The following is a 27,606-nucleotide window of genomic DNA, read 5'->3' on the forward strand; positions in this document are numbered from 1 at the left end:
GTTATATCTGTGTCAAGCCTGAATCGCCAGCAAATTATGAATGACGATCGTGTGTAGGCTATACTCATGTGAGCGTGCGTGCGTGGCGTAGTGTGTGTGTGTGTGTGTGTGTGTGTGTGTGTGTGTGTGTGTGTGTGTGTGTGTGTGTGTGCATGCGTGCGTGCGCTCTCGCTCTCGCGTCGAGTACCATGCTCCAGGTGGCTCCGAGGTAGCTATGTGCGTTTGTCTGTACTTAGGAGGATGGGGATGGTTGTAGTAGCAGTGATGGTGATGTGAGGATGTGTTCACGCTGCATGGCTTAATGTACAAGACTTCGAAGCACTCTTTCTTAACAGCTACTTTTGCACGTGGCTCTTGTGTGCCATTGATGTCTTTTTGCTAGTGACCTACATTGCATAAGTGTAGGAGAATATAAAGGTGTGGCAGGTGAAATAACTTACGGTATATGGAAAGAGGCGATACGACGTTTAAACCAAAGAGGCTACGACACATGGTGCTGGTAGCTGTTGTGGTACCGGGTATGGCAGTGGCAGTTCGCGACATGAAGGAAGCACAGTAGAAAGATAATTAACTTATCTTGTACCATGACGTTTCTGTTATTACCGTAATTTAGATACCACCAGACGTTTATATTCAGCTTAAAAGAGAGGAAGATGTGCAAGAGAAGTTGAAAGTAGAGTGACACAAGGAAGAAAAGTAGCTGGTGCAATGAAGGCCTTGATAAGAAACAGAGGCTTGAGTGTTGCAGCTGCACAAGGCTTACATGAAGGAGTGTTAGTGCCAACTTTAACATATGGATGTGAGACTATGGTGTGGCATGAAAACGAGAAGTCAAGAGTGAGAGCAGTGGAGATGGGACTCCTGAGGAATGTATGTGGAGTACAGAGGGTGGATAGGATACGAAATAATGTGATTCGTGAAAGATGTGGAGAGAGGAAGTCGGTGGACACCAGAATTGAAGAGAGTGTACTGAGATGGTATGGTTATGTGGAGAGAATGGATAACAATAGAGTGATGAAGAATGTATATCTTAGCGAATTCGAAGGAGGGAGGAGGCGAGGTAGGCCAAGGAGAAGGTGGAGAGATATGGTGGATGAATGTGTGAGGAAGAGAGGTTTGGAAGTCGGTGAGGCTAGGGAACTGACAGGAGATCGAGCTGGCTGGATGAATTTTGTGAGGAGAAGTGCATGATCAGGGATTCTTGGCACCTCTTTTTAACGTGGCAGCGTCTGGATTGACTCAGTCGGATACGATTATGTGAAGCTACAGAACGTGGTGAATGTTTTTGGCGTATCCGATAGAGCCAGGATTCCGGGGGCTTGAATGATGAGTGAATGGAAGCGTGGCCCATTGGATTGGGCAGTTTTGGACTGTCTGGACTTTGCTACTCCTAACCCTGACCTTGGGTGGGAAAGGAGATCCGGATGATGATGATGATGATGATGATGATTATCATCATTATCATTTTCATTATTATTATTATTATAGTAACTGGAAGCAGCATTTACCATTATATGCATGATATTTCCCAGTTTGCTGCTTTCATTTATAATAATAATAATAATAATAATAATAATAATAACTAGAATGGCACTCTGTAGAGCGCATACCTCCGCCAACGTCCCATCCCGCAGTGTTGAAGAAAGTGAAAAAAAAAAAAAAAAAATCCTGGATCCGCACCTTTATCCGGATCTGCACCAAAATTTAATGGAGTTTATTCTGGACCAAAGTCCATTCTTCTACCAAGTTTCGTGGAAATCCGTCCAGTAGTTTAATCTTGCTCACAAACCAACCAACCAACAAACAAACAATCGGACGGGTGAAAACAGAACCTCCTTGTTGGAGGTAATAATAATTTAGTCTTTTGTTTCTCAGAAGCGCCAGTTTTTCCACAGGAATTCACTAGCGCTAGAGACACAGTTGTAGTTTACATCTTGACGATGACAAGACTTGTGACATTATTTATATACAATATAAACTTCAGGTACGAAAGTGACAGACACTGATTCATTTAAAAAGAATCACACTACAGTCTCTAGGACTTGTTAGAATCGAACTCACCCTATACCGTAACAGTGTTCGAAGCCGAATAGAACACGACCCTTATCGTGGGGCGCTTGTTTTGGCGTTCGATGATTCCGCGTTCATCTTTTTTTTTTTTTTTTTTTTTTTTTTTTTTTTTACACTTTTGGGTGATCCAAGGTAATTTCAAAAGGCTATAAGAGAGAGAGAGAGAGAGAGCGAAATGCCAGGCCCACGAATAAGTATAATGGCATTATATTCAGGCAAGTCGACCTAGAAGTAAAGGTGTGAGGCCATGACAAGGACCGTTGGTAAGAACAACAATGACACCAACACCAAGAAAAAACAGACACAAGAAAAAAAATCAAAGGACGGACAAGACTCGGTTTTCTCGCTGGAAAATAATAATAATATTATTATTAATTATAATAAAAGGAGAAGGAGGAGCACTCAAAGAGTTCAGTGCCCACGACCAGCAGCTACTCCAAGGACTGAATTTTTGACTTGCCCTATTACCTTTGCCTTCGACAGATTACCCCCCGAAATCAAATTACTTCATTCTTTCCTAACCCTTAAAACTCCCATCAGCTTTGGTTCAAATGAAATTAGGTTTACATTGATTTAATCCAGTGGGCTTGGCCTTTGGTCTTTACCTTTGAACTTCACCTTTGAGTGGCTGTTCTCAAAGTCGAATCACTTAATCCTTGTTTTAACCTGAGCCCTTCCACAGTGTTTAGGTTAAATCAGATAAAAACTGTATGCTGATCTTGCAATGTGGCCTTGACATTTGACCTCTGTCCTAAATAATATCTGGTCATCATTTGGAATAATCCTCAAGTCCTCCGCCAAGTTGAATCCAAATCAGATCAGTACCATTTTATTTTGTCAAACAGATACAGAATTTTGACCATGCCGTGTGATCCTGACCTTTGATTTTTCTCGAAATTAAATCCCATCATTCTTGCCTGATCGTTAATCCATCCACCAAGTTTGTTTCAAGTCAGATCAAAATTGGGTTAACCTTGCCTAGTATCCTTGGCCTTTTGAAAAACTTTAAGTTGACCTTACCCTGTTCCATTGACCTTTGATCTGTCGTTCTCAGAAACAATAGTTATACTCCTTGGCTGACCCTCAGCACTTCCACCGAGTTTAGCTAAAACTAAATCAGAACTGTTGACTTATTTTGTTCAACAAAGACACGGGTTGAACATTGTCCATGCCCCGTGACGTTGGTCTTTGACTGACTGTTCTCATAACTGTACCTCATACTTGCCTTACCCTCAACATTTTCCCAATATTTGGTCACAACTGGATAAAAACTGTTAAAGCCGATATTTGCTAGGTTAACGTTTGACCTAGCTCTGCGACCATAACCTTTGACCTAATGTTCTCAGACAAAACACTTACAGGCAGACCCTCAACCGTGTCACTAGGTTTTGCTGAAGTTGGTTATGTTTTGAGCTATTTTGTTTACACACACACACACACACACACACACACACACACACACACACACACACAGTTCAAAACATAACACCCACTCGTTTTGCGAGTCGCGAGTGTAGTAGTGGTAGTAGTTATAGTGGTGGTAGTAGTAGTAGTAGTAGTAGTAGTAGTAGTAGTAGTAATAATCATCATATCATCATCATCATCATCATCATCATCATCATCATCATCATAATAATAATAATAATAATAATTATTATTATTATTATTATTATTATTATAAAGATGATGATGAAACAGTTATTACCAGGAAATAACAAACATTCAGTAATCATTATGAGGCAGAAGTGGTGTGGACGCAGCCACTTGGGCGATGATTGACCAGTGTGTGGTGGAGAGGGTGGGACAAGAGAGGGAGGCTAGGCGGTGTGAGGGAGGGGTGAGGAGGGGGTGGTAATCAAGAATACTGTGATGGAAGAGAGAAAGGAAGAGACAAACAAGTAGATAGGAATCCAATAGAGGACAGAGGAGAAGAGTGAAGGAGAGAGTGAGAAGTGTGACGAGGAGATGGCGAGAGGTAAGGATGGTAGGACTTTAGAAGGAAATGTTGCATATCATGGTCTGCCGGAAGTTTATGTCCACGCACGCACAGACACTGTTTCGCTTCTGTGTGTGTGTGTGTGTGTGTGTGTGTGACGTATGGTGCTAAAATAACAAGTCATTATAGATGGCGATACTGCGTGCTGTTCAGTTGTACAGCCCCATTTATAAGAAAATGTCTTTCCATCCGTTGATAATAAAGCAGATGTGCAGTTTCTTCCTGTGCATTCGGAGAAAACATGGAACCCATACCCAGTGCTGCGATATGTATGCCCATTTTGTTGAAACCCATGTGCTAACACTCCCCTATTTCAGGTCGTTTTTATTTTTGGGAGGGGGATGACCCCCTAAGAATGACTGGGGAGGGGGTCGAACTCCCCAAATATCGCATTATGGATGAGAGTCCATTGTACAACATATATTATGATAACAAAGTGATGTCTACTCTCCTTCCTCTATTTTGTATCCTTTACAAGTTTTGGGAGGCTGACCTCTCCTTAAAATAACGGTGGAAAATTTTATATCGTGGAAAACATATTCAAGGAATCAAACGAACTGATATGAGAAGTTTCGTTGAAATGTTGTGCTCCTTTTCCCTTTTTCTGATAGTTTTTTTTTTTTTTTTTTTTTTTTTTTGGGGGGGGGGGGAATGGGGCTGACCGCTGCAAGAATCATGGGGGAGGTCGCTCCCCAGATATCGCATTACGGATGAGAGTCCATTGTGCAACATGTCCTAAGATATCAGATCCATATCTGCCCTACTTTAACAATAACTGAGGATTATTTATTTGCTGAGGGGGGCTGACCGTATGAAAATCATGGTTAGAAAGTTGTTTATACCGTACTGGAAGACCTTCACAGTAGCTACACGAATTCAGCTGGAAAGTTTCATTCAAATAAGTCAAATAGCAAATTGCCCAGGAGATAAGGAGCGCGCACGCGCGCGCGCGTGCGTGCGTGTGTGTGTGTGTGTGTGTGTGTGTGTGTGTGTGTGTGTGTGTGTGCGTGCGTGCGTGCGCGCGCGCGCGCGCAGGCTGAATTTCGAACAACGTTAGGGCGAGTTGCTGTTAATTATACCACACTGCCTCGCATGATTGATAACAGAAGTAGCGGATGAGTGAGGGGGGCAGTGGATGTGTGTGTATGGCCTATATGTGCGTATGCAGAACCACTCTAGTGTTTATATGGAAAATGAGTGGACGTGTGACCGACTGCTGAAGGTGGCGGCTATAGGGTGGGGTGGAGCAAGGTATTCCAGGCTGGAGGGGTAGGGTAGTCCATGCTGTCAATACATGTATGACTGGCAGGGAATGAATCGTCCATATCTTCCTGTTGAGTATTAGAACGAATCACATAACTGGTATAGACTGAATGGTATGTCGGTGTCGGGTCCAGTTATTTTTTCTTTAATAATGCCAAGATAAGTGCATAGTATCTGTCCACGTTAACACTGTTTTCAAACACCTCAACGTTGGATTACTGTCAGCTAGTTTTTATATTTTTCATGTGGTGCACAACATTCCTATTAACCTCTTCTGTCCGATATCGTTCTGTTCATGCTGTCTGCAGACAGTATGATTGAACTTAAGGAAGACTCAACGAACTGCAAGGGTTAAACATAGTCTTCATTAACCCTACGTGGATGTAACAAGAGTAAAATGGAAAATGGCATCATAGTGAAGATTTTATTTTGTTGACAGTACAGTAAGCTGTTCAGAGTAAATTAAAACAAAAGAGGATGTGCTGTGGAGTGGGTAGGATGAAGAACAATGCAAGAATAAGCTAATGTGAGAAATGAAAAAGTAGAAAGGCACACACAAGATATAAAGTGACACGGAGCAAGGGGAAGGTGGATGAAACTGGGAGTGGGGGAAGTTGAAGAAAACAGTAAAAATAAAGTTGTTATCTTGGGTGAAGACAGACGTAGGCTACATATAAAGAGAAAAGGCGAGGTAGAGAAGGGGAAGGGAAAATGAGTGGGAGGGTGGCTGGGAAGATGATAAGAGCAATCATAAAGTTAGTGTCATAAAGAAAGAAAGTGAATTAGAGCCAATAGATGAAAGGGAAGAGTAATGGTGATTGGAAAGGAGGGGGGGAAGGAGGTGTAGATTAAAGAATAAAGTTGCAGTAAAAAATGAGGAGTGAAAAAGTGTAAGTGAATTAGAGAGAGAGAGAAAAAAAAGAAGTAAGGTAAGAGTAAGGGTGGTTAAGGGAGGGAGGGGAGGTGGACAACACAGCAAGAGTAATGTTCGTGTCATACAGAGAGAAAGTGAGGTAGAGCAAGAGGAAGGAAGATGAGGGTGGGGGTGGCTGGGGGTGGATGTGAGGGTTGGGATGGTGGAAGAAATGTAGGCTACCAAGATTTCATCAGTTTCCTCGCACCTGCCGCTATGGTGGAGGTGGTGGTGGTGTGAGGATTGCGGCTGCTGGCAGATGCTGGTGGGCGATTTTGGTTGGCGCCAGTGGTAAGTCATCTCCTTAGCCTCTTCACACTGATGACATAATTTGTAATAAATTCTTGTAACTTAGCATTAGTATTCAGCTTACGAGTGACTTTTTGAACAATAGACAGTTTTCAATAAACCCTTCACTTCGAAGAGAGCTTCCTTAACATTAACTTCAATGAGGAATACGTCATCAGACTGAAGGGCTTAACCACAGCCACCATAACCCACTCGTTAGGGGGGAGAGAGAGAGAGAGAGAGAGCAACAATAAAAACAAAACTATTCCATTCACTCCTGTATCCCCATCCCACCCCATCATCCATCCGTCCATCACCTCATACTTTATCAGTGTGTATCAGCCTGTACCTGTTTGTTTACTTATTTACCTATCAGTCCCTTTCACCGTGTTAGTCTGTCTCGTTATCTGTCGTGCTTATTGTTTAATATTATTTTCGGTATATATGCCCCTTATATTGGCTTTTAAAACCTATATTAATTCAGCATCTAACACATATATCACAGTCTCTCACCCTTTATTACCGTGCATTTCACTGTTCTTGCACTTATGTCACATTCTTTAACATATCTGTAAATATCGTCTATACAGATCTAACGTTCATACAGTAGGTCTGTCGTGGTATCTGTCCCCAGTAGTATACTTATTAGTCAGTCTATCCATTATGGTCTGTCTACATATCTGTCTATCAGTCTTTCCCTTTCTGTTACAGACTGTCTCTCGCCTTATATGCATCTGTGTTCAACTGGGTCGGTTTTTCTGTCGACTGTGTATCTCACCAGTAGGATGCTTAGCCAAATGACTCTCCTTTATATCTATCTATCATACCAATATGTCCAGTCTCCATACTTATATTCTTTCGGTCTTTCTATATATCTGTCATCCATATATCTATTAGTTTCTCCATCCACTACGATCTATCTGCGTGTCTATTATCCTTATGTCTGTCAGTCTCTCCCCTTCATTACTGCCTGTCTCCTTATCTGCCTATCAGTCTCTCCATTTCAGTACGGTCCATCTGCCTATCTATGTGCCGTGTCTCATTAGTAAGTCTTTTCGCCATCCTCTGTCTCCATATATATGTATCTTAGTCTTTCCCACTATTACGGTGTATCTCGATATCAGTCTGTCAGTCTCTCCATTCCATTGCTGTCTATCTCCATATCTGTCAACCATATGTCTGTCACTTTCTCCCCTCCATTAAGGTCGATATTCATTTATTTCGGCCGTATATATGTCAGTCTTTCCCCTTTGTCTACATATCTATCAGACGTATATCTATCGCGCGTCACCCAATGCTCGGGATGAGATTACCTCCACGTGGTGCCTATCACATGAGTAAGGGAGGGGAGGGTGGAAGGCGAGAGCGAGAGCGGAAGGCGAGGGAAAGGAGTTATAGAAGACGAGAGGAGAGGGGAGTATAGGGAGTTACAGAGGCTGGGGGAGTAGGAGAGAGAGAGAGAGAGAGAGAGGAATGGGAGTTATGGAGGACAAGAAGGGAAAAAAGGAGGGGACTCATGAGAGAGGAAGGAGGGAGGGGAGTGGGAGAAGGAAGAAGGAGCGGTACCGGTAAGGAATCGAGGGAGGAGGGAGGCAGGGGTGGAGTTAGGGACGGGGAGTGAGGGTGGGAATGAAAGAAGTCATGGAGGGTAAGCGAGACGGAGGGAGAGTATGGCTGGTGAAGATAGGGAGAAATAAAGGAAGGGTGGGTGAGGGGGGAGAGACATTAATGGCCATAAAGGCAACATGAAGGTGTTAGACGTCAAATATTCTTTAGTTTTTAACCTTTTTGCTGCGGCAAATGTCCCTGAAATACATAGGCAGCAATCTGAAAATCAGAGTAAGTGGTCTTTAATTCTTTTGCAGTGTTGGGTTTTCCTTTAAAAAAAAAAAAAAAAGTAACAAGTTTAAACATTTGGCCTTGTTATGGATTTTTTTTTTTTTTCATGTCTAAGAATGGCAGTCATTCCCTTGTTTTAAAGATAAATGATGACAGCAACAATAACTGTCAAAACAAGCAGTGAAAAGACAAGCAGTTCTTGCATCTGATTTTCAGTAAGAACAAGTTATGTCTTAAGAAAAATCATGAATACACAGCCACCTTGAATGTTGCAATTACTATGCTCCACCTTGATCGTGACTGGAGAGGGAGTTAAAAAAACAACCGACTTCGTTATTTTTATACGTGTTCCGGTACCTGAAGGTTGTTTTTTAGTAAGATGACGTCTCGTATCATATACTTATTGAATCCACATGATTTAATGCAGCCTAATAATATGCGATTATAGATGTGTGTGTGTACGGCATATATAAATGCTGTATATATATATATATATATATATATATATATATATATATATATATATATATATATTCATTCATTATCCAATCCTATGTTGCCCCATTAGGAGCGTAGGAGCCCGGGGCTAGGCAAGTTGGTCCTGACATTTAAGATGAGTGACCAGCCTCATTTATCCCTGAGTGGCATTACGTGAGGAATAAACCCCAACCATCCCTTAGATATAAACCTTCACCGGCTCAATCGGATTGGAGCACCGTTTTTACCCACTAAACCATCAGGCGCCAAAATTTGGTTATATGGTTACCACCCAGCGTAGTAAATGGTTTCCTGGTGTACAGGATACCATTTGGCTTGTCACTCGGTGTAGAGTCACCCACAGGCAGAAGGAAGAGGGAAGAATGAAGGAAAGAAAGACAGAAGAGGGAGTGTAAAGTCACTCGTAGGCAGAAGGATGAGGAAAGAATGAAGGAAAGAAAGACAGAAGAGGATGGAAGGAAAGAAGGATGGAGGAGAGGAAAGGGCAGACCCGAGAGCAGCACTATATCGAGTGAGTGGATGGTGAGCGCCCCCACCAACCACATTATATCTATCTATCTATATAATATATATATATATATATATATATATATATATATATATATATATATATATATATATATATATATATGTATGTATGTATGTATATATAGATAGATAAATAGATAGACATATCTTTTAAACGAAAGAAGAAAAATTAATGGAAATGGAAGGGGAGAGCGATTGTTGCGAGAGGGCAAGGTAGTCTTAATGAAAATAATCGCGATGAGAAGGATGATATTATATCATTCTGAAGTTGCAGCAATTGAGATCACGTGATAGAGGCACTGACGACTAGGAAACGGAGCGCTTTATGTCATTGCTAAGAGACTGCAGGTTGCCTCAATGACTACAAAGGGAATACTCGAGGGAGAAACGAAAGAGTGAAAGTTGTGGAAAAGGTATAGTAAAGGAAGAAAAGGGGAGGGGAGGTGAGGGGAATATTGGTAAGAGAAAACAGAGTGAGGGAGGAATAAAGGGTCGTTTTATGCCAAATGTGACGTGACATGGTGGATGCTGCCTGAGGCCCAACTGTGCAGAGAGATGAGCAATGATACCGTTAGAGATGGACGGATAAACTTGACAACACAAGTAATGAAAATATGCGAGGGAGTATGAAAGAACCAATGAAAAAATAATGAGGGCAGGAAAAAATAAGGAAAGTGATTCAGTGTGAAGATTGTAATTAATTACAAGAGAGAGAGAAGGGCACCAGAAAACTTGGCTGAATAATTTTTATTTTCTAGGTAGGATGATATGCGAAAATGTGGCGAGGGTCACAACTTGGCATTAGTTATGCATGTTCTTGAAAATGAACTGAAGCACCAAAGTATTATTTGCCGTGGGAAATGGAGAAAAAATACGCGTTCATGATTTATTAGTACACATACATTATCATACTTGTTGAATGGAGAATTATGCTTTTGCAGAAGAATTAGTACAATGTACTCTAACGATTTCTTAGTGTTTATCTTTTATCCACATCCCCCTCCCCTGCTTCCTCTTTCCATGTCTTGACCTACTTACGTCTGATCCCTGCTTTCACCACCTGAGTATGTCTTCTTCCCATTCTTAATGCAGACATGCCTCTTCCGCAGGGTTCTCGACGTGGGGCCGGCGGATGGGTCGGAAATTGGAACAGCTGACGCGAGGCGACCACAAGGAAAACATCCACTTCCCCCTGGGCTCCACCCGTGCCCGCCGGCGGCAGTGGCGTCCAAACAAGGATTCTGAAGCTCTTGGGGGGACAGTTCAGGGGGAGCAACCTCGTCAGCCTCGTAGAACTAAAGTAGACCGAGTGGAAAGCATCCGTAATCTCTTTCGCAGATCCCGTAGTTGGGACTCTGCCAAGGACCTGGAGGACCTGCCACCATCCCGCCCCGGCCCGGACCCTGATCCACATCCAGCTGGAGAGCAGACCTCTGAGGACGCGCCTGCCTCAGCCACTCAGTCACACCCCGACAACCTATACGAGTCACTGAAGGACTTGAATGAGACCACGACCGGCACCACCCTTTACCGCAGTGCCTCCACCTCCCTTCTTCCAGGCTGTGAGGCCGGGGTCCAGGAACCCGAGGACGGTCCTGGTGACGCTGATGTCGAGGGCGAGGGCGAGAGTGAAGGCGGGGATAGGGGTGGGAGCGGAGGTGGGGTTGGAAGTGGGCCAAACGAGGCTGAACCGACAACCAGGAAAGGACAATTTCCTTATGCCTTTCTGAGGTCTCGCCTGACATCGGTAGCAGAAGAGCAACAGGCACCTCCTGTAGCCACTGCCACAGCTGGAGAAGAATGTGGGGACTCCGGGCGTGGGAGCAGCACGGACGTGAGAACCTCTTATTCTGAAACGGACACCAAATCCTCCTTCTCCGAGAACTCTGACACCAAATCCTCGTGCTCAGACACTTCACACACCCGCTGGGCTCGTGACCATGACGAGGATGATGATGATGACGATGGTGGTAAGGAGGGTCTACGCATGGTGCGGAGCCGGGGAGGGGGAACCAAACCTGGCCCCAGGAACGTTATCTCGCCCATACCCGCACCAACTGGTTTCGGTGACGGTGACTTTGTTGTGACGGTGCGGGTGGCGGGTGATGGTGACACGGGCACGTCCAGCGTGTACATTCACCCCGATACTGCCCTGGCGCACGAGAAAGACACCAACAAGCGAACCAAAACGCGGCGCCCTTCAGTCAAGAAGGCTGGCGGGGGTGGGGCGCTGCTCACAGATGAGGAGAAGCTACTTGCTCGAGACGGTGCTGGAATGTGCTGCCGGCACTGCGGTCTCCACCAGGCTCCGCTACGTCGCCGTCCTCGCCCTCAGGGCCGCCACCGCGCCCGCTTCAGCTGCCCAGCCCCACCTAGCCCACTTTATGAGGCCATCTTCCCTGATGAGGCACGCCGTGCATCCCTCGATCTCGACCTTGAGTTTGACCTGGACTTCGAACGTGAACGTCGTAGGCATTCTCGCTCAGCATCACTGGACCGTGCGGAGTCCTGGCGGTGGGGTGAGGAGTGGGAGGATGCGAGTGACGGAGGCTGTGGCAGGCGTCCTCCCTCCCTGCCCCGTCCCGTCTTGCCGCAGCCCCCCGCAGTGCCACGCAGCTTCAGGCTGGTGCGGCTGGTGAAGAGCTCGCCGGGGGAAGGTTTAGGTCTGTACATCGCCGGCCGCCGCACCCTCGGGTACCTTATCGCACACATCCTTCCCGGCGGCCTCACATACAGGTCAGTGCGCGAACTCTGTACCTTTTTAATCGGTTCCCTCCTGTACCTCAAACCTGCCTTTTCTCGCTTGACCATAATTATTCTCCCAGTTATTCAGTGAATTTTTTCAACCTGTTTCCATCAAGCAATGCTGTTTTCAGCTTTCATCGTTCTCTTTTCACACCCTACTAGAGTAAATCCAATATGCTTTTTCCCATCTCCCATACAGGCATTTATCACTTCATTCCAAGATAATTACTTCGTATCACATGTATCCTTTTATACTTTCTTAAACTTTCGTGTGTTGTATCTCATTTTTTAGTACTTCGAAGGCATAATGTGTATTCATTAACCATCTATCCTAATTCTTTTTGTGGAATGCATTATAATAATTACAGCAGTTCCTTCGGTCCTCGTAGACCGCAATGAAGCACCACTCGTAGGTTATCAACGATTGGTCAATGGTGGTGTTTCGGGGTTCACACGAGCATTGTAACTGCTCTCTCTCTCTCTCTCTCTCTCTCTCTCTCTCTCTCTCTCTCTCTCTCTCTCTCTCTCTCTCTCTCACACACACACACACACACACACATATATATATATATAGAGAGAGAGAGAGAGAGAGAGAAGCAGCCATAGCCGATTCGTTCAGAGGTGATTCTTCACTTTGCCCACAGCTATTTCCTCTTAATTCCAGTGACTGAGTCTAGAGACGTACCATGTAACAATGTAAAGCATTTTTAACGATAAAAATGATCAAAGCCAACAAGTTTGTGACTGAACAGCGCGATATTGTTATAACGTTGTTACTTGTCCATCACATTAGCCTAGAGAGCTTCCCCACTAAATTCATTGAGTCTGACGGTGAAAAGTAGTGGTAAAACCAAATTAAGTTATAAATAAAAAGAATGTACATATCTTTCGTCACATCTAAACCACTGTATCTGGTGGCGGATGTGACGCTAGGGTTGGTTAACAGTCCGGCAGTAAAACAAGTTGTCCAAGCAAATATTTATCAGCGACACACACACACACACACACACACTCGCCGGGAGCTTACCATAACAAGCGGCGCCGAGAATTCGTTGTGTTTATCAGCCAGCGACGGGTGGCTTCCGCTCACTCCATTCAAATTTTAAAAGTGTAATGTAATTTGTAAAGGCATCAGTCGCGGCGCCATGGCCGAGGTTTGTGTTTACGTTTCTTCTACGTCATCGCCAAGTTTCAAACATACTGTAGTTTTGATATAGCCTATTCTTGCAGTGAATTAATGTTGCCTTAACGTTATTTTACAGCATCTAGTTGCTTTGTTATATTTATCAAAAGCCAACTGACTGTGATAAGTTTGTTTAATTGCATACGTAATGTAGCCTACTTTATACTGCAGTCATTTTACGTTGTTGACGTGAGCACTATGACGTCAGTTCAGTGACACGGCTAGTAATGCAAATATTTCAATGAACTGATAATTAATACTTTAATAGTTCTTTTGTTGCCAAGGTTATCTTACGATAGACAGACTGCGTCATTAGCGAACCCAGCGAATTAGCCCCTTCAGCCCGTGACCGCCATTGCTGAATCTCTTCAGCCCATGGACGTCATTCTCACTGCTACCAGACGTGTCATGTCCAGCTCATGAGAACGCCTTATTAGTAAAGGAATGAACGAAGACTACCGTAACGCCTCTGGTAGAAAAGTCCCGGAAACTGAATAAAATCGTCTGAAAATAAAGTAGCAAATATCATAATCCTGAAAGTGATTTCCAACCAGGGTTCCGCGTAACTATAGGGTTCCGCAGACCATCTTCTGGGGTTCCGCAAATCAGGAAATAAGTATATAAAATAAAGAAAAAACTAAAATATAGTTTTAATAAAAATACCAGTCTGTCTGTCTGTGTCTGTCTGTCTCTCTGTCTCTCTCTCTCCACACACACACACACACACACACACACACACTGTCGGTGGGTTCCTGGGATATGAAAAATTGTTTCAGGTGTAAAGGCTGGGAATCACTGTTAGAACTTGGTTTGCGCTGACATACTTAAAAAATTGCCTTTGCCAAATGTTTTCTGCACATGTTTATCTCCGTTATTACAGTCGTCGGGTGACTACGCAGGCTGGGCAGTCAGTGCAGCCAGCGATGATAATATTGATTCGCGTAACATGTTTGTGTTGCTGTGGTGGTATGTGGCAACGCTGCTCTTGCCATACCACGAGGGCGGGATTTGGCGGGAAGGGAGAGGGAATTGCTCTCGCTCTCATTCATTCATTAATTGGAGTAAAATTTGGTTGTTTGTTTTGCTGACAGATACTATTCCAGTTTTGTTACCCCCGCTAACTCCTCTCTCTCTCTCTCTCTCTCTCTCTCTCTCTCTCTCTCTCTCTCTCTCTCTCTCTCTCTCCTGCTTTAGCCTGAACCCAGCATTCTCCACACAGCATTCCTCATTTATCATTCTCTACTTTTTCCTCTCGCTCGCTCCGCTTGCATCACTTCATCACTCACAATCTTCTCTCCTATTTCTCATCTCCTTTCGTCTCTCACTTTTCTGCCCTAACTCTCCCTTACTACTGCCGTCACTCACAGTCATCTGCTCTCACTCTCCGTTCCTCCTCTGTTTCACTCTCTATACTCTCAGTCTCCCTCTCTTCAGCTCTCTTCCTTCCTCCCTCTCCTGCTCTTCCACTCTCACTCCGTCCCTTTTCCACTATGACTTTCCTACCCTATCCTGTTCTCTCCTCCCCCTTGCTCTCTCCCTCTATCATTTATTACCCCATCCCTTTTCTACTTTCTTGTCTCCCACTTCTGCTCTCACTGATCACGTCTCCGTCTGCTCTCTGCCTGTCTCCCTCTTCTACTCCCACTTTCCCTCCCTCATCCTTTCTCTCCCATTTGTACCCTCCCTTTCGTACTCACTTCCATTCTCTCTCTCTCTCTCTCTCTCTCTCTCTCTCTCTCTCTCTCTCTCTCTCTCTCTCTCTCTCTCTCTCTCTCTCATATGCATCTTCACGTTATATCTACAGGAGGCGGTGGCTTAATCGGTAGAGAGGTGGCTTGTAGTCCTAACGGACCCGGGTTCAAATCCCGCTGGGGCAGGGAACAGTTTAAGGATTTGAATTTCATAAAAATTAGACTTTACTGATCTACCAGATGTCCCGCTGACATGTAAAAATACCCCCGCTAATACCAATACACCAGTCCTGTATGAGACAGCCCTAGCATGTATTCAATATGGACGGTGGGTGTTAGCGCCGAAGTGGTGACATGTAGAGGTGTGCGGTATGTAGGAGGACTACTGGGCCTTGAAAGCAGGCTGTGAAGCCTATGCCCAGAGTCGGACACATAAAAAAAAAAAATCCATGTTCCATTGCAGCAGCTTCTCCTGTATGCTTCTTTTAACTTTTTGTATTCCCCTGTCGCAGTCTTTCCAATCCCTCAGTGACCAGTCTCCCGTATGCCACTACCAGTCATCCCTACGCATCTGCCGCAGCCTTCCATGCCCCTTCTACAGTCTTCCACATACCCCTGGCACAGTCTCCCCTGTGCCCATGCAGGAGGCCGATATGCTCCCCGTCCCTCACGTCCCGTTCTGGGCCGGGCGGTACAACGGCCGGCTGATAAAACATTGACTTGCCTTTTACTCCTGCGTCATATCGGTTTATAGTGGCGGTGGTGCGGCAGTGGTGTGGTGATGGTGGATGCGGTAGTGGTGGTTGTGGTGGTGGTAATAGTGGCTATGATACTTGTGGTGGTGGTAATAGTGGCTATGATACTTGTGGTGGTGGTAATAGTGGCTATGATACTTGTGGTGGTTGTAATGGTGGTGATTGTGGAGGTTTGTGTTATTAGTAATGGTGGTGGCGGTGGTGTGGTAACTATGGACGTGGTGGTGGTGGTGTTGCTGACGGTGGCTGTGATGCTGGTGGTGGTGGGAGTAGTAATGGATGTAGTGGTGCTGTTGTGATGATAGTGATGGTAGTAGTAATAGTGTTGGTTGTCATGGTGGTGGTGGTAGTGGTTGTAATGGTGTTAATATCAGTAGTGGTAAGTGGTAATGGTGGTGGTGGTGGTGGTGGCGGTGGTATGGTAGTTGTAGTTGTAATGGTTGTCATCTTGACCATGCATCATAATGATAGTTGTAGTGATGGTGTTAGTCGATGGTGGTGGTTGTGACTGTGATATTAATGGTAATGGCGGCTGCGGATGTCGCACTGGGGATGGTTGGAGTTGTAATTGTGGTTGTGGGGATCGTAGTGTTTGCGGTTGTGGTGCTAATTCGAAACAAGATGACGGTATATATATATATATTATATACAGTATATATAATCTTAAGTGCTTGGGACATTTCAGTATGTAGTTACATCCATTTCGTAATTTTTTGCAATCAGCATTGATGTTTACGTTTCATCATCCGTAGCATGTGATAGAAGTAGGTGGTGGTGACTGGATACCGAGGAGTTAGAGATCAAATACAGTTAGAGTGAACTTAAAATAACCTGACGACAGATAACAAGGCTATGAAACACAATTGCATATATGTTTGCCCTTTCAGTTTTATGATAGTTACAGTATTCTCTTCTAGCCAACACCAAACAATTATATTCAGCTGAGCGTGTGTAGAACTCTGAGTGTTAATACTGGTACCAAAAACCATGTCGTGGCTTGAGCAGCTTTAGGTTTTCTGTTCCAGGAAACGCTAGGCGGTTTTAATCAGTCATAGGAGCCGGTGTTAATCATATTATACGTGGCTCTCTTTATGCTCATCATTTCTGGCTAAGTAAAGAGTAATGAAATATTCTCTAATATATGATCCGGCAGAAAGTAGGTATTAATGTATTAAAATTACGGAAATATTCCTACGAACGGGTGATGTTAGTGTAGGATGGTGGACGGGAGGTGTTGATCGCATTATTGTGGTGCAGGAGTGTGGCTGTGGTTGTCCTTCTACACACTCGGTGCTGGTGGTAAACATGTTCACCCCTTCTTGTCTCCCCTTCGTTCGTAATGCCTGCCAGCTACCCATTCCCCCCCCCCCCTGTAATGCCCTTCACTTCCCTCTTCCCTCTCACCGTAATAAGGGACGTGACCGCTTATAGTCGGACGTGAGCCAGTCCGATATTCTCCTTCCTTTTCTGTTATTTTCCCTGGCCATATCTTTTAGTACCGTATTTTTATCAGCCTCTCATGTCGTTCCTGATCATTCTGTCATCCGTCCCATCCTCCTTCTCTCTTTTCCTGCCCATGTCTGTTTTGGGCTTTTATATTTTCCTCTTTCCCCATAAACTCTCTCTCTCTCTCTCTCTCTCTCTCTCTCTCTCTCTCTCTCTCTCTCTGCACTCACGGCCTTCCGTTATTTTTATACATCCTTTTCCTTGTCTTTCTGGTACGCTGAAATCCCAGTAATTGCTTTAGAAACATGACAGAATATTATTTCTACCTGTGAACATCGCCTGTATCATCAGTGACTAACACAAGCTCAGTAATTTATTTCCCCAACAAGAATATAATCTGTAAAACTGTTCGGTGCTTGCCTGGACTTGGTAAGCCACATGTTTGATATTCTTATGAGACAAGATGTGCTGGGTCAAAATGGCACTGGTGTGAAATGAGGCGGGTGTGAGGGTGATGCCAGTCTTAAGAAGTAGGGGTTTGCAAAATCTAAACATTAAGTGCTCTTTGGCTGAAGTCATGGGAGTCACATGCAAGACATATGCCATTCTGACCAACCTGCTGCAGAGCACCGGGTGTTGAGGACGGTCACCCGCGTGTTGCTGCGGCTCAGTCAAATGCAACAGCAGGGTGAGGCCGCCACTGGCCTGTAACTGAGATGGGCTAGTCGATTGCCCTAGAATTTGGGATGAAAATAAGGCCGAAATGAAATGTGACGGCAGCTGCTGACTTAAGGTTACAATGATGCTAAACTAAAATTGGGTTGGGATAGTGCTGAACTAAACCGGAGTGAAGGTTAGAGGAAGGAAATTAAGCTGGATAAGGCTTTGCCCAGGGTGAAGCGAAGTGTATATGAGGAATAGACCAGGATGGTTAGTTGTTGAAATCAGACTAAACAGCTGCCAGGGTGCGTTTGATTTAGGGTAGGGCGGACCTAATGCTGAGGTTGGGTAAGATGGACGCTGAGGTGCTGGAAGGCAGGAAGGATGCTGGAGTAGGTTGAGTGGATTTGGAGCAAAGAGGAAGCTTTTCGGGAACAGGAGTTGGATGTGCTGTAATAGGGATGAGTCAACTGGAATCGGCTGGGATGAGGCAGATCCGAAGGACGCTGTAGGCAAGGTATGGCTGGAACTGAGGTGTAGCTCCGGCGTAGTGAGAGGATGACAGGCGGTGGGGCTGGATAGTGTTGAAATGTGGCTGGGGTCGTGCTTGGATAGGGCTGGGTAGTGTTTAGATGGGGCTGGGTAGTGTTTGGATGGGGCTGGGTAGTGTTTGGATGGAGCTGGGTAGTGTTTGGATGGGGATAGGTAGTGTTTGGATGGGGTTTTGTGTGTGTGTGTGTGTGTGTGTGTGGTTTGATGGGTGGTGATTAGATGGGACTGGGCTTGTCTCTGGATGGGGTTGGGCATGTGTTTTGATGGGACTGGACTAGTGTTTGGATGGGGCTGATGTGGTGTTTGGATGGGGCTGGGCTTGTGTTTGGACTGGGCTGGGGGTGTGTTTGGACGGGGCTGGTGTGGTATTTGGATGGGGCTGGGGTTGTGTTTGGATGGGGCTGGGGTGGTGTTTAGATGGGGCTGGGTAGTGTTTGGATGCGGCAGGTGTGGTGTTTGGATGGGGCTGGGTAGTGTTTGGATGGGGCTGGGAAATGTTTGGGTGGGCCTGGTGTGGTGTTTGGATGGGGCTGGATAGTGTTTGGATGGGGCTGGTGTGATGTTTGGATGGGGCTGCTGTGGTGTTTGGGTGGGGCTGGAGTGGTGTTTGGATGGGGCTGGTGTGGTATTTGGATGGGGCTGGGGTTGTGTTTGGATGGGGCTGGTGTGGTGTTTGGATGGAGCTGGATAGTGTTTGGATGCGGCAGGTGTGGTGTTTGGATGCGGCAGGTGTGGTGTTTGGGTGGGGCTGGTGTGATGTTTGGATGGGGCTGGATAGTGTTTGGGTGGGCCTGGTGTGGTGTTTGGATGGGGCTGGTGTGGTGTTTGGATGGGGCTGGGTAGTGTTTGGATGGGGCTGGGTAGTGTTTGGATGGGGCTGGAGTGGTGTTTGGATGGGGCTGGAGTGGGCTGGGACGAATTTGAGCGGCACTGGCACTGGAATGGAGCGAGTGGCCATAAGACGTACCAAATCCTTACAAGTGGTTGGTATTGATTGGAGGAGGGCAAGGAGGGAAGAAGGATGGAGGCACTGAACGGAGGAACGGAGAGACGAAAGGGAAGGAGTGGGAGCAAAATGCAAGTGCAGGGAATGACTTAAGACAAAGGGACAAAGAAGGTGAGAAAAGTATATTGAGACTAGAAAGCATTCAGCGCATACCCCCGCTAATCCCATTGCAGGATCAGGATCAGGATCCGCTCCAGAATTTAATCAGTTCTTTCTTGTCCCACCCTTCTACAAAATTTCATTGAAATTCATTGAGAACTTTTGGAGATATCGCATGAACAAACAAACATAGGTGATAACCTCCTCCAACTTCGTTGGAGGAGGTAAAAAGGAGAGCACAGAGAATGAATGGTATGGAAAACGAGGGGGAAGGTGGGAGAAGAAGAGTCAGGGAGAGGGCGAAGAAGGAAAGTTAGAAAAGGGAGAATGAGGAATGTAGGGAGGATTATTGAGGAGGTAGGTAAGGAGGGGGAGGAAGGGAGGTGAAGGGAAGGAGTGGGGAGGAGCAGCGTACCTGTCAACTAATAGTGTTCCCGTTGCCTTTCCTTTTTCCTCCTTGTTTCCTTCTTTTCTGTCTTTGTCTTCCATTCTTTCCGTCGGTCCTCCATTCGTCCACCAGTTAATCATCCCTCATCTTTTTCTTCGTCCATTATTTCATCCATTCCCCATCCGTTGTGTTTCCTTCCTCTTCCCTTCCCTCCTTCCCTCCCTCTCGCACCGGCACCATCTGCTCCCCTAACTTGTAAAATCAATTCAGGACACAACTTTTCTCCCAACACATAATTTCCTTCCTCTTTCCTCTTCATCTCCGCCCCAGCCTTTCTCAGCCTTTCCTTGTTAGAACTCTCTCTCTCTCTCTCTCTCTCTCTCTCTCTCTCTCTCTCTCTCTCTCTCTCTCTCTCTCTCTCTCTCTCTCTCTCTCTCACACACACACACACACACACACACACACACACACACACACACACACACACACACACACACGGGAAGAAGTACCAGACGTTTGGAATCTGGATGTCAGAAATCACTCTGTTATCTAGTTCCACTGGAAACGGTCGTTAGGGATAAAACAGGTAAACACCAAGCGAAATACAATACCGATTAGAGATTCAGACCTGGACTGGGGACCACCAAGGATATATTTCAAAAGATTTAATTTTGCAGTCGCTGCTTGGCAGTACTGTGATCACCTAACATATGGAAGCGAAGCCTGGACCATGTTGGAAGGACACAAGTCAAGAGTGTGAGAGTAATGGAAATGAGTTATTTGAGAGGAACATGTAGAGTTACATGGAGAGACGGATTGACAAAAAGAATGTTGTGTGAATGTGATAGAAAGCATTAGGAGAAATGCACTGAGGTGGCCTGGTCATGTGGAGAGGATGGAGAGTGAGACACTAACTAGGAGAGTGTTTGTGAATGAGGTGGAGGGGGGAGGGAGGGGGAGACCGAGGATATGGAGGGATGGAACTGAGAGGTATATGGGAGAGGGAGGTATAAGTTGGGAGGAGGGCAGCGAAATGGCAGGAGACAGGGCGACATGGAGGCGATTTGTTTGTGGCCACCCCTTATGGGATTAAGGCGTCTGGCTATGGATAGATAGATAGACAGATTTAATTTTGTGATCAGTTATTTTTTACTGATAGCAACAGCAGATATCTGGACGCAATTTTCCAAATTTTCAGAAAACTTTTGGTAAGTTTGCGTAAGAGCAACAGAGTAGTATTTAACTGTTGCATGCTTCTAGGTCTGGGTAGGTAGGCTGCTGCATAGGAATTTCGCAAGGCTTATTGCTGAGACCTCCTCTTTTCACATTATATAGTAATGGTAAGGCCGTGGGTCAATATAACCTGATGATGTTAATAATTGCGGTGTTGTCTGTGGGATGGTAAGACAGTAACAACAAGGTTCGAAATAAAAGAAAATTATCATCCAACACACAGCAGCTTTTAATATAATCAATACTGTATTAACAGGTCGGAAAAGTATAAAAAAAAAAAAAAGTAGCATAAGTTTGGTCAAGCAAGCATGTTCGTTGACCAGGTACCGTCGTAGCTCTGGTATCAGCACCAGCAGAATTAACTGCCAGGAGAACAACAGTTGAAATGACTCAGTGTATCCCCGTGGGAACTGAACAGAAGCAAATTATCTCAGTTGTCATTTCAAGCAACTTCAGGTTTGTTCGGTCATGTCACGTCCATTCCATCCCAGTCATGGTATTTTCAGTTCATTCAGGTGGCCTCAGGTACAACTGTTACCCAAACAGGTAAATTTAGATTTATCAGCTCCTGCCCAGTCTAACCAGTCCAGGACTAATTTGAACAATATAATCACTGCATTTACTTTTTCATTCTTTGCTCCACATTTGCCAACCCTTGATAATGCCGTTATCTTAAAGTTTATAGGAGAAAGTTAACCTGCAAAGCATTTCCTCAAGAGCACCAAGTGGATAAACTCTTCGAGAATGTAGTGGCGAGTCCCACCATTAGTGTGTTTAGAAACAAACTAGTTTTCCACCTGTCGGCATGTGGTACAGAGTACATACCGGTACCTATTTTCTGTTCAAAATTACAAGGTTCATTTAATCATGAGTAAGCATAAATTTATTTTTTTTTACACAAAACAAGAGAATGCTCATTGTAATGATCATACAGGAATATGCTACAATAATGTAAAGATTAGAAGTATCAGAGATATGCAAAATGTAACAGGTTGAAAGATATTTCAGTGATTTTTGCTTATTTTTTTTTTTACACTAGAGGGTTGCTAATTCCAAATTTTACACCGGCTTTCCTTCATCAAGTAAGGTTTTGCCACCAAATGATGACTTCCGGTATTACTCAAAAGTATGCATGAAGTGGAGTGTAGGCAAAGAAAAATTGAAAATGAAAATATATATATATATATATAGCGCTCAATACTGAATAAAAGTAAACAAAATGCATACCACTCCTTCATTCAAAACTGCCTTTTTTTCTCTCTCTCTCGGAAACTGCGCTAGAAACTTCATTTACGGGTTTTTAGTGGATTCTCGTGTTGTAACATCCAGCACTAGTCGGCCATCTTGCTGACATTCCATTTTCCGTGGTTACTTCTCTCCATCTCGTTTATATCCTGATGAAATATTTCACTTTGTTCTTCACTCAGAGCTTCAGCGTTTTCCGGGTAATAGTTAAAATGAGCATTCAGGAAGTGCACTCCGAGACCCATATTACATGCTAAGGCCTTGGACATTTCCAGCATCCTGCTTACAATGTCTCTGTATTTTGCATCCTTATAGTTACCTAAAACGTTTTAAATGGTGTCTTTCAATGCAGTCCATGTTTCTTCTTCAACAGGAAGAAGAGATTTTCAAAATTTGCATCCATAACAAATTTGATCATTATGAGGTCCGATAAATATACCCTCTTTGAGCTTGGCATCCGACAGTCCTGGAAACCTCTTGCACAAATACTTTAAACCATCTCCATCTCGTGGGAAAGCTTGAACAAATTGCTTCATTAGGACAAGTTTTATATGCAGAGGGAAAAAAAACTATTTTGGATCAACCAAATATTCTTATACAATATTCCTTGTCTCTGTGAAAGTTGCCTCCTACTTGGCCATGTTTCTGAGACCAGTGGAGATTCGTGGTTCTGTTGTCTCATTTACATAAAAAACACGGAAACTTTGTGTAGCCTGACTGTTATCTAAGCAGCATACAAAATACCTTTAAGTTTCCACAAATCATCCAGTTGTGGCTTTTGTAACTAATCTTGTTTAGAACCATCAGTAAATCTTCATAACTTTCCTTGAGGTGCACTGAATGAGCTACAGGAACAGATGATACTCGTGCTCATTAACATTGTGTTTTTTAAAAAGACTGCCTTAAGACTTCTTTTCGAAGAATCTGTGAACTATATCGATTCATCACCATTGTAAATGACATCAAACTTATGAATTATTCCAGCAGGATCTGTGCAATAAACCAAATCATCTTCTTGTTTATAATATTCGAGATAATCTTTTTCTTGGTTCCGGTACCAGGAAAATGATGTGCCGGGCGCTAATAAATTTCTGGGTTTAAGTTTGGAACTTGAAATCACGGCAGACTCCTTACCAAGGCTTGAGTCTCTCACCAGATCATTTAGTTCATGTTCGATGTATCGCCATCACACTGGAAGTCTACGTCATCACTGTTGCCACTGCTTCCTTGGTCAGAGGAACAGTGTATGTTTTCAAGGTTCTTAGCTGGTAATAGGAAGGGATTGGCTGGCTCATGAACAACAGGTCGTAAGGCAGATGGAAGGTTTGGAAAAAGAATTTCTTTTCTATTCTTAGTGTTTTATCCTTGAATATTACATATGCAAAAACAGCAGTCATCACTGTGATTCTTCGGCTCCCTCCAGATCATTTGAACACCTAAGTGAAAACATTTTCTTGTTCCTTTTGTTCATTGCCTTCGTTCTTCAGCACAAATAGGGCCGACTGCGGGGAGCCCATGATTTGTCCTGGTTTCCAAGTTTCACTTCAAAGTATGCATAGCAATTTATTTTACACAGTCTGTAATATTTCTCTGCTGTTTCCTCATGACAAATTCACCATACTATAGATGTGACAAAAATTTTCCAGACAGTTAACACAACCTCGTGTAGCCATTGCCAGATAGACTACAGCTGACTCCGAAACAAATAATAAAGTACATTGAGCTCCTCCACAGAAATGAAACTCATACAGTTCACTTCAGGACAGTACTAATAACACTCTTACAGTGTGCGTACGAACAGTATTTAGGCACAGTTTAAACTGGCATACTTCTTTGATTCCCCTTCCAATTCTCTTTCTGACATTGATATTCATGTTGTCTTGTTATAAGGCAAATAAAAGTGTCAGAGTCACGTTTAGATCTGCAGTTTAATGAATGAAACGGCCTATGCGATTATACCTTGTGAGACTTAGGCCAGAATTTGATTATCATAAATCTGTCTGAGCTCTGTGATTTCAAAATCTGATTTGTGAACAAACTGTATGTGATACTAATGTTCTCTATAATTTGTTTAATTCTGGGTGTGGAAGTTGATCAGAAGGAGGCAATAAATCTTGATTTTTTTTTCAGGCGTGTATTTATAGATTATTACATCTAAATGTATCATTAAAATTAATTTCATATGCAGTAAGTTTAGTCTTAGCACTACTTTCTGCCGTTCTTAGAAAGTATTTCACTGCAGGTATTTTACTTCTTCAGGATGCTGTTTACTGTATTCATATACACCATGTTTTCAAATGGCATGGGTAGTGGGGGAGAACTTTTTTGCTGTACTCGTTCATTTAAACTTCTGTTAGGTCGGGACCCCTCGCTGCAGGTGATGTGGTGGTACCCATATAACTGGGTGGCCCTGCTGCCAGGATATACAAACACCTATCTCCCTCCCTATCCCCCGAAAGCAGGATGGTGGGCTGCTGAAGAAGACAGCCTCAGCCTTCATTCCATCTGGTTCACATTAAGATAAGACCGGGCCTACAGCAACAATCTCGCTGGGACTGAAAGACTGTGGTCTCTGTATCCAAGTAACTCGACGTAACGGGAGTTACAGTCAGCATTTAATGCATATTTATAAATGATAGTTTAATTGTAATGCTGTTAATTTTATTCAAAATATTAAACGCGGTATAGAAATGATTGCCGTCCATTCTCAGCAAAGTTTTGGTAAGATGTTGTTTTAGTGGTCGTTTGGGTACAGTTGTAAAGGGCCAGCGGGGGAAGGAGAGGGTAGGGCAGGAGAGGGAGGCGGGGGTGGGAGAGGGACATGCAGGAGAGGGTGGGAGAGGATGAGACCGGCGAGGGAGGAAGGGGTGGGAGAGGGAGGTGCAGGAGAGGGAGGAGATGGAGGGAGAGGATGAGATAGGAGAGGGAGAAGGGGGGTGGGAGTGTGAGGGGCAGGATAGGGAGGAAGGGGTGTGATAGTGAAAGGCAGGAGAGCGAGGAGGGGATGAGAGAGGGTGGGAGAGGGAGGTGAGGGTAGGTTAGGAAGGGGCAGGAGAGAGGGAAAGAGAAGAGGGTGGGGCAGGAGAGGGAGATGGGGGTGGGAGAGGGAGGGTAAGAGAGGGAGGTGGGGGTAGGTTAGGGAGAGGCAGGATAGAGGGAGGGAAGGAGAAGAGGCTGGGGCAGGAGAGTTAGGATGGATCAGAAAGGGGGAGTAGGAGAGACCAGCTCTATGGCGCTGGGAGAGACTGGTGTTGGGTAGGGCGAGGCCAGAGACGGGATTGGCGGACCAAGTTCTCTCTCTCTCTCTCTCTCTTTATATATATATATATATATATATATATATATATATATATATATATATATGTAGAGAGAGAGAGAGAATATGTATACTGTTCACGCAGTTTTCATGATGCCTCCATGTCATGTATTTTGACGTAAAGTAAATAACGACATTCCGTGTGCATATTCATAAAAATGCACACACACACACACACACACACACACACACACACACACACACACACACACACACACAATGATGCATAAGCACTGTCAGACCGTGTTTACACATACATAAGAATAATATGATGTGTGTAGGATATCTTTGGATGTTTCCAGGTTAAGGGAAGAGTTGATAATGTCATCAGACAGACAGTGGCGGCCACACTATGACACAGTAGTGTCCGTCCAGTTTAGCACCAACATGACATGACGATGTACCGAGTATGGTTAATTTTATTCCTGCTACCTCCAAACGATGTTCTTTTCACCATTAGAGATATTTTTCGCACGGGACGGAGTATGAACGACTAAACTTTAAGTTTTCACAAATAAAGATCCCTCATAGGTTGAATAAAATCCTCTGGAGGCAGAAAAAATAAATAAAATATGTCATTGTATGAGGAGGGTCAACTTGTTGATTTTCATCACTGCAGTTTATATCGTCGGCAGAACTGGACGGCTGTGCATCCGTTCCAAGGAATTTTTCAAGACTCACACCAAACTCTAGTTTCACAGCTGGACATTCAGGATGGAGAAATGGTAATTTCGCAGCAGAGACTGGTTACTTGGACAAGAAGACAAGGAGTGAACACGCCATGTTGTAATACCATGATAACACACCAGGGAGAGGAGGAAGGAAAATGGAAGAAGTAGAAAAGGGGAAAATAGGCAAAAGGAAGAGGAGGAGAATGGAGAATAGGAAGAGAGGTACAGATAGAGGGACGAAGAGGAGGAGGGAAGGAGGGAAGATGGGAGTAGGGACAGAAAAGGGGGAAGGAAAAGGCATGGAGATAAGGAGGAGGAGGGGGGGAAAGGGGAAGGAAAGTAGAAAAAGAAGGAGGATGGGGAGGAAGAGGAAAAGGAGGGACACAGAAAGGGGAACAAAAAGAGAGGGAGAGGAGGAGCAGGAGCAGGGAGAGGGAAAACGAAGGAAGGCTTGTGATTCAGCAGGAAGAGAGGGAACGAGAAGGTAAAATAAGCAGAGAAAGAGGAAAATGAATGGGAAGCAGAGAAGGAGAAGGGAGAAAGGGAGCAGGACGGAGAAGAGAGAAGGGAAGTAGAAGAAAGAGCGTATCCTTGAGTCATAACTCAGAGCGCCGGTGGGTGAACTCTCCACATTGCACCCCTCTTACTCATTTTTATCGTCTTCATCTTCTTCGACTACTCTTTTTCTCATTTTAACCCCTTCGGCACGTTACATCTATTTGTTTTTACTTTGTTTAGGGAGAGCCTGATAAAGAGGAGTTAATGGAGGCTGTATCTAACCTGAAGTTTGAAAACCTTATCGAAAAGTGAGTACAATTACTTGGAGAGAGCAAGACTACTATTAAAAGTACGTCATCGCTGAATAGAGGTTAACCAGCATCGAGATCACAAGCATCTACTGTGCCAGGGGTGATGGATGTTGTTGTTGTTGTTACTAGTGTTGTTATTGCTGTTGTTTCCGTTGCGGTGATTGTTGTTGCTGCTGTTAGCTTGTTCCAGGGCAGAGGTGATACCGTCGACCCAGCAGAGTGAAATATGGCACACCACAACCCAAGAGTTTTAATTTTTCAGCTTTCTACATTCCTCCTCGCCTCCGTCTGACGCCCTTCATTCCTTCCTTCTTCCCTCATTCCGTCCTTCTACTTACAATCTTCCTCCTTTTTTTCCCCTCCTTCCTCCTTCCCTGCCCTCGTCTTCCTTCCTTCCCTCTTTCCTCAGTTC

General features: G+C 44.4%; 1 protein-coding gene across 1 annotated transcript in view; it reads left to right on the plus strand.

Annotated features, from left to right (window-relative positions):
* The window catches only part of LOC145408783 (uncharacterized), a 139,544-nt gene that overhangs the window by 45,869 nt on the left and 66,069 nt on the right, over positions 1 to 27,606 (plus strand). The window contains exon 3 of the mRNA XM_080279432.1: positions 10,505 to 12,131. Within this exon, the coding sequence (XP_080135558.1) occupies positions 10,505 to 12,131 (1,627 nt within the window). The remainder of the gene's footprint in view (positions 1 to 10,504; positions 12,132 to 27,606) is intronic.

Source organism: Coenobita brevimanus, chromosome 78, assembly GCF_032717465.1.
Source record: "Coenobita brevimanus isolate Jiangsu-jjx chromosome 78, ASM3271746v2, whole genome shotgun sequence".
Lineage (NCBI taxonomy): Eukaryota > Metazoa > Arthropoda > Malacostraca > Decapoda > Coenobitidae > Coenobita > Coenobita brevimanus.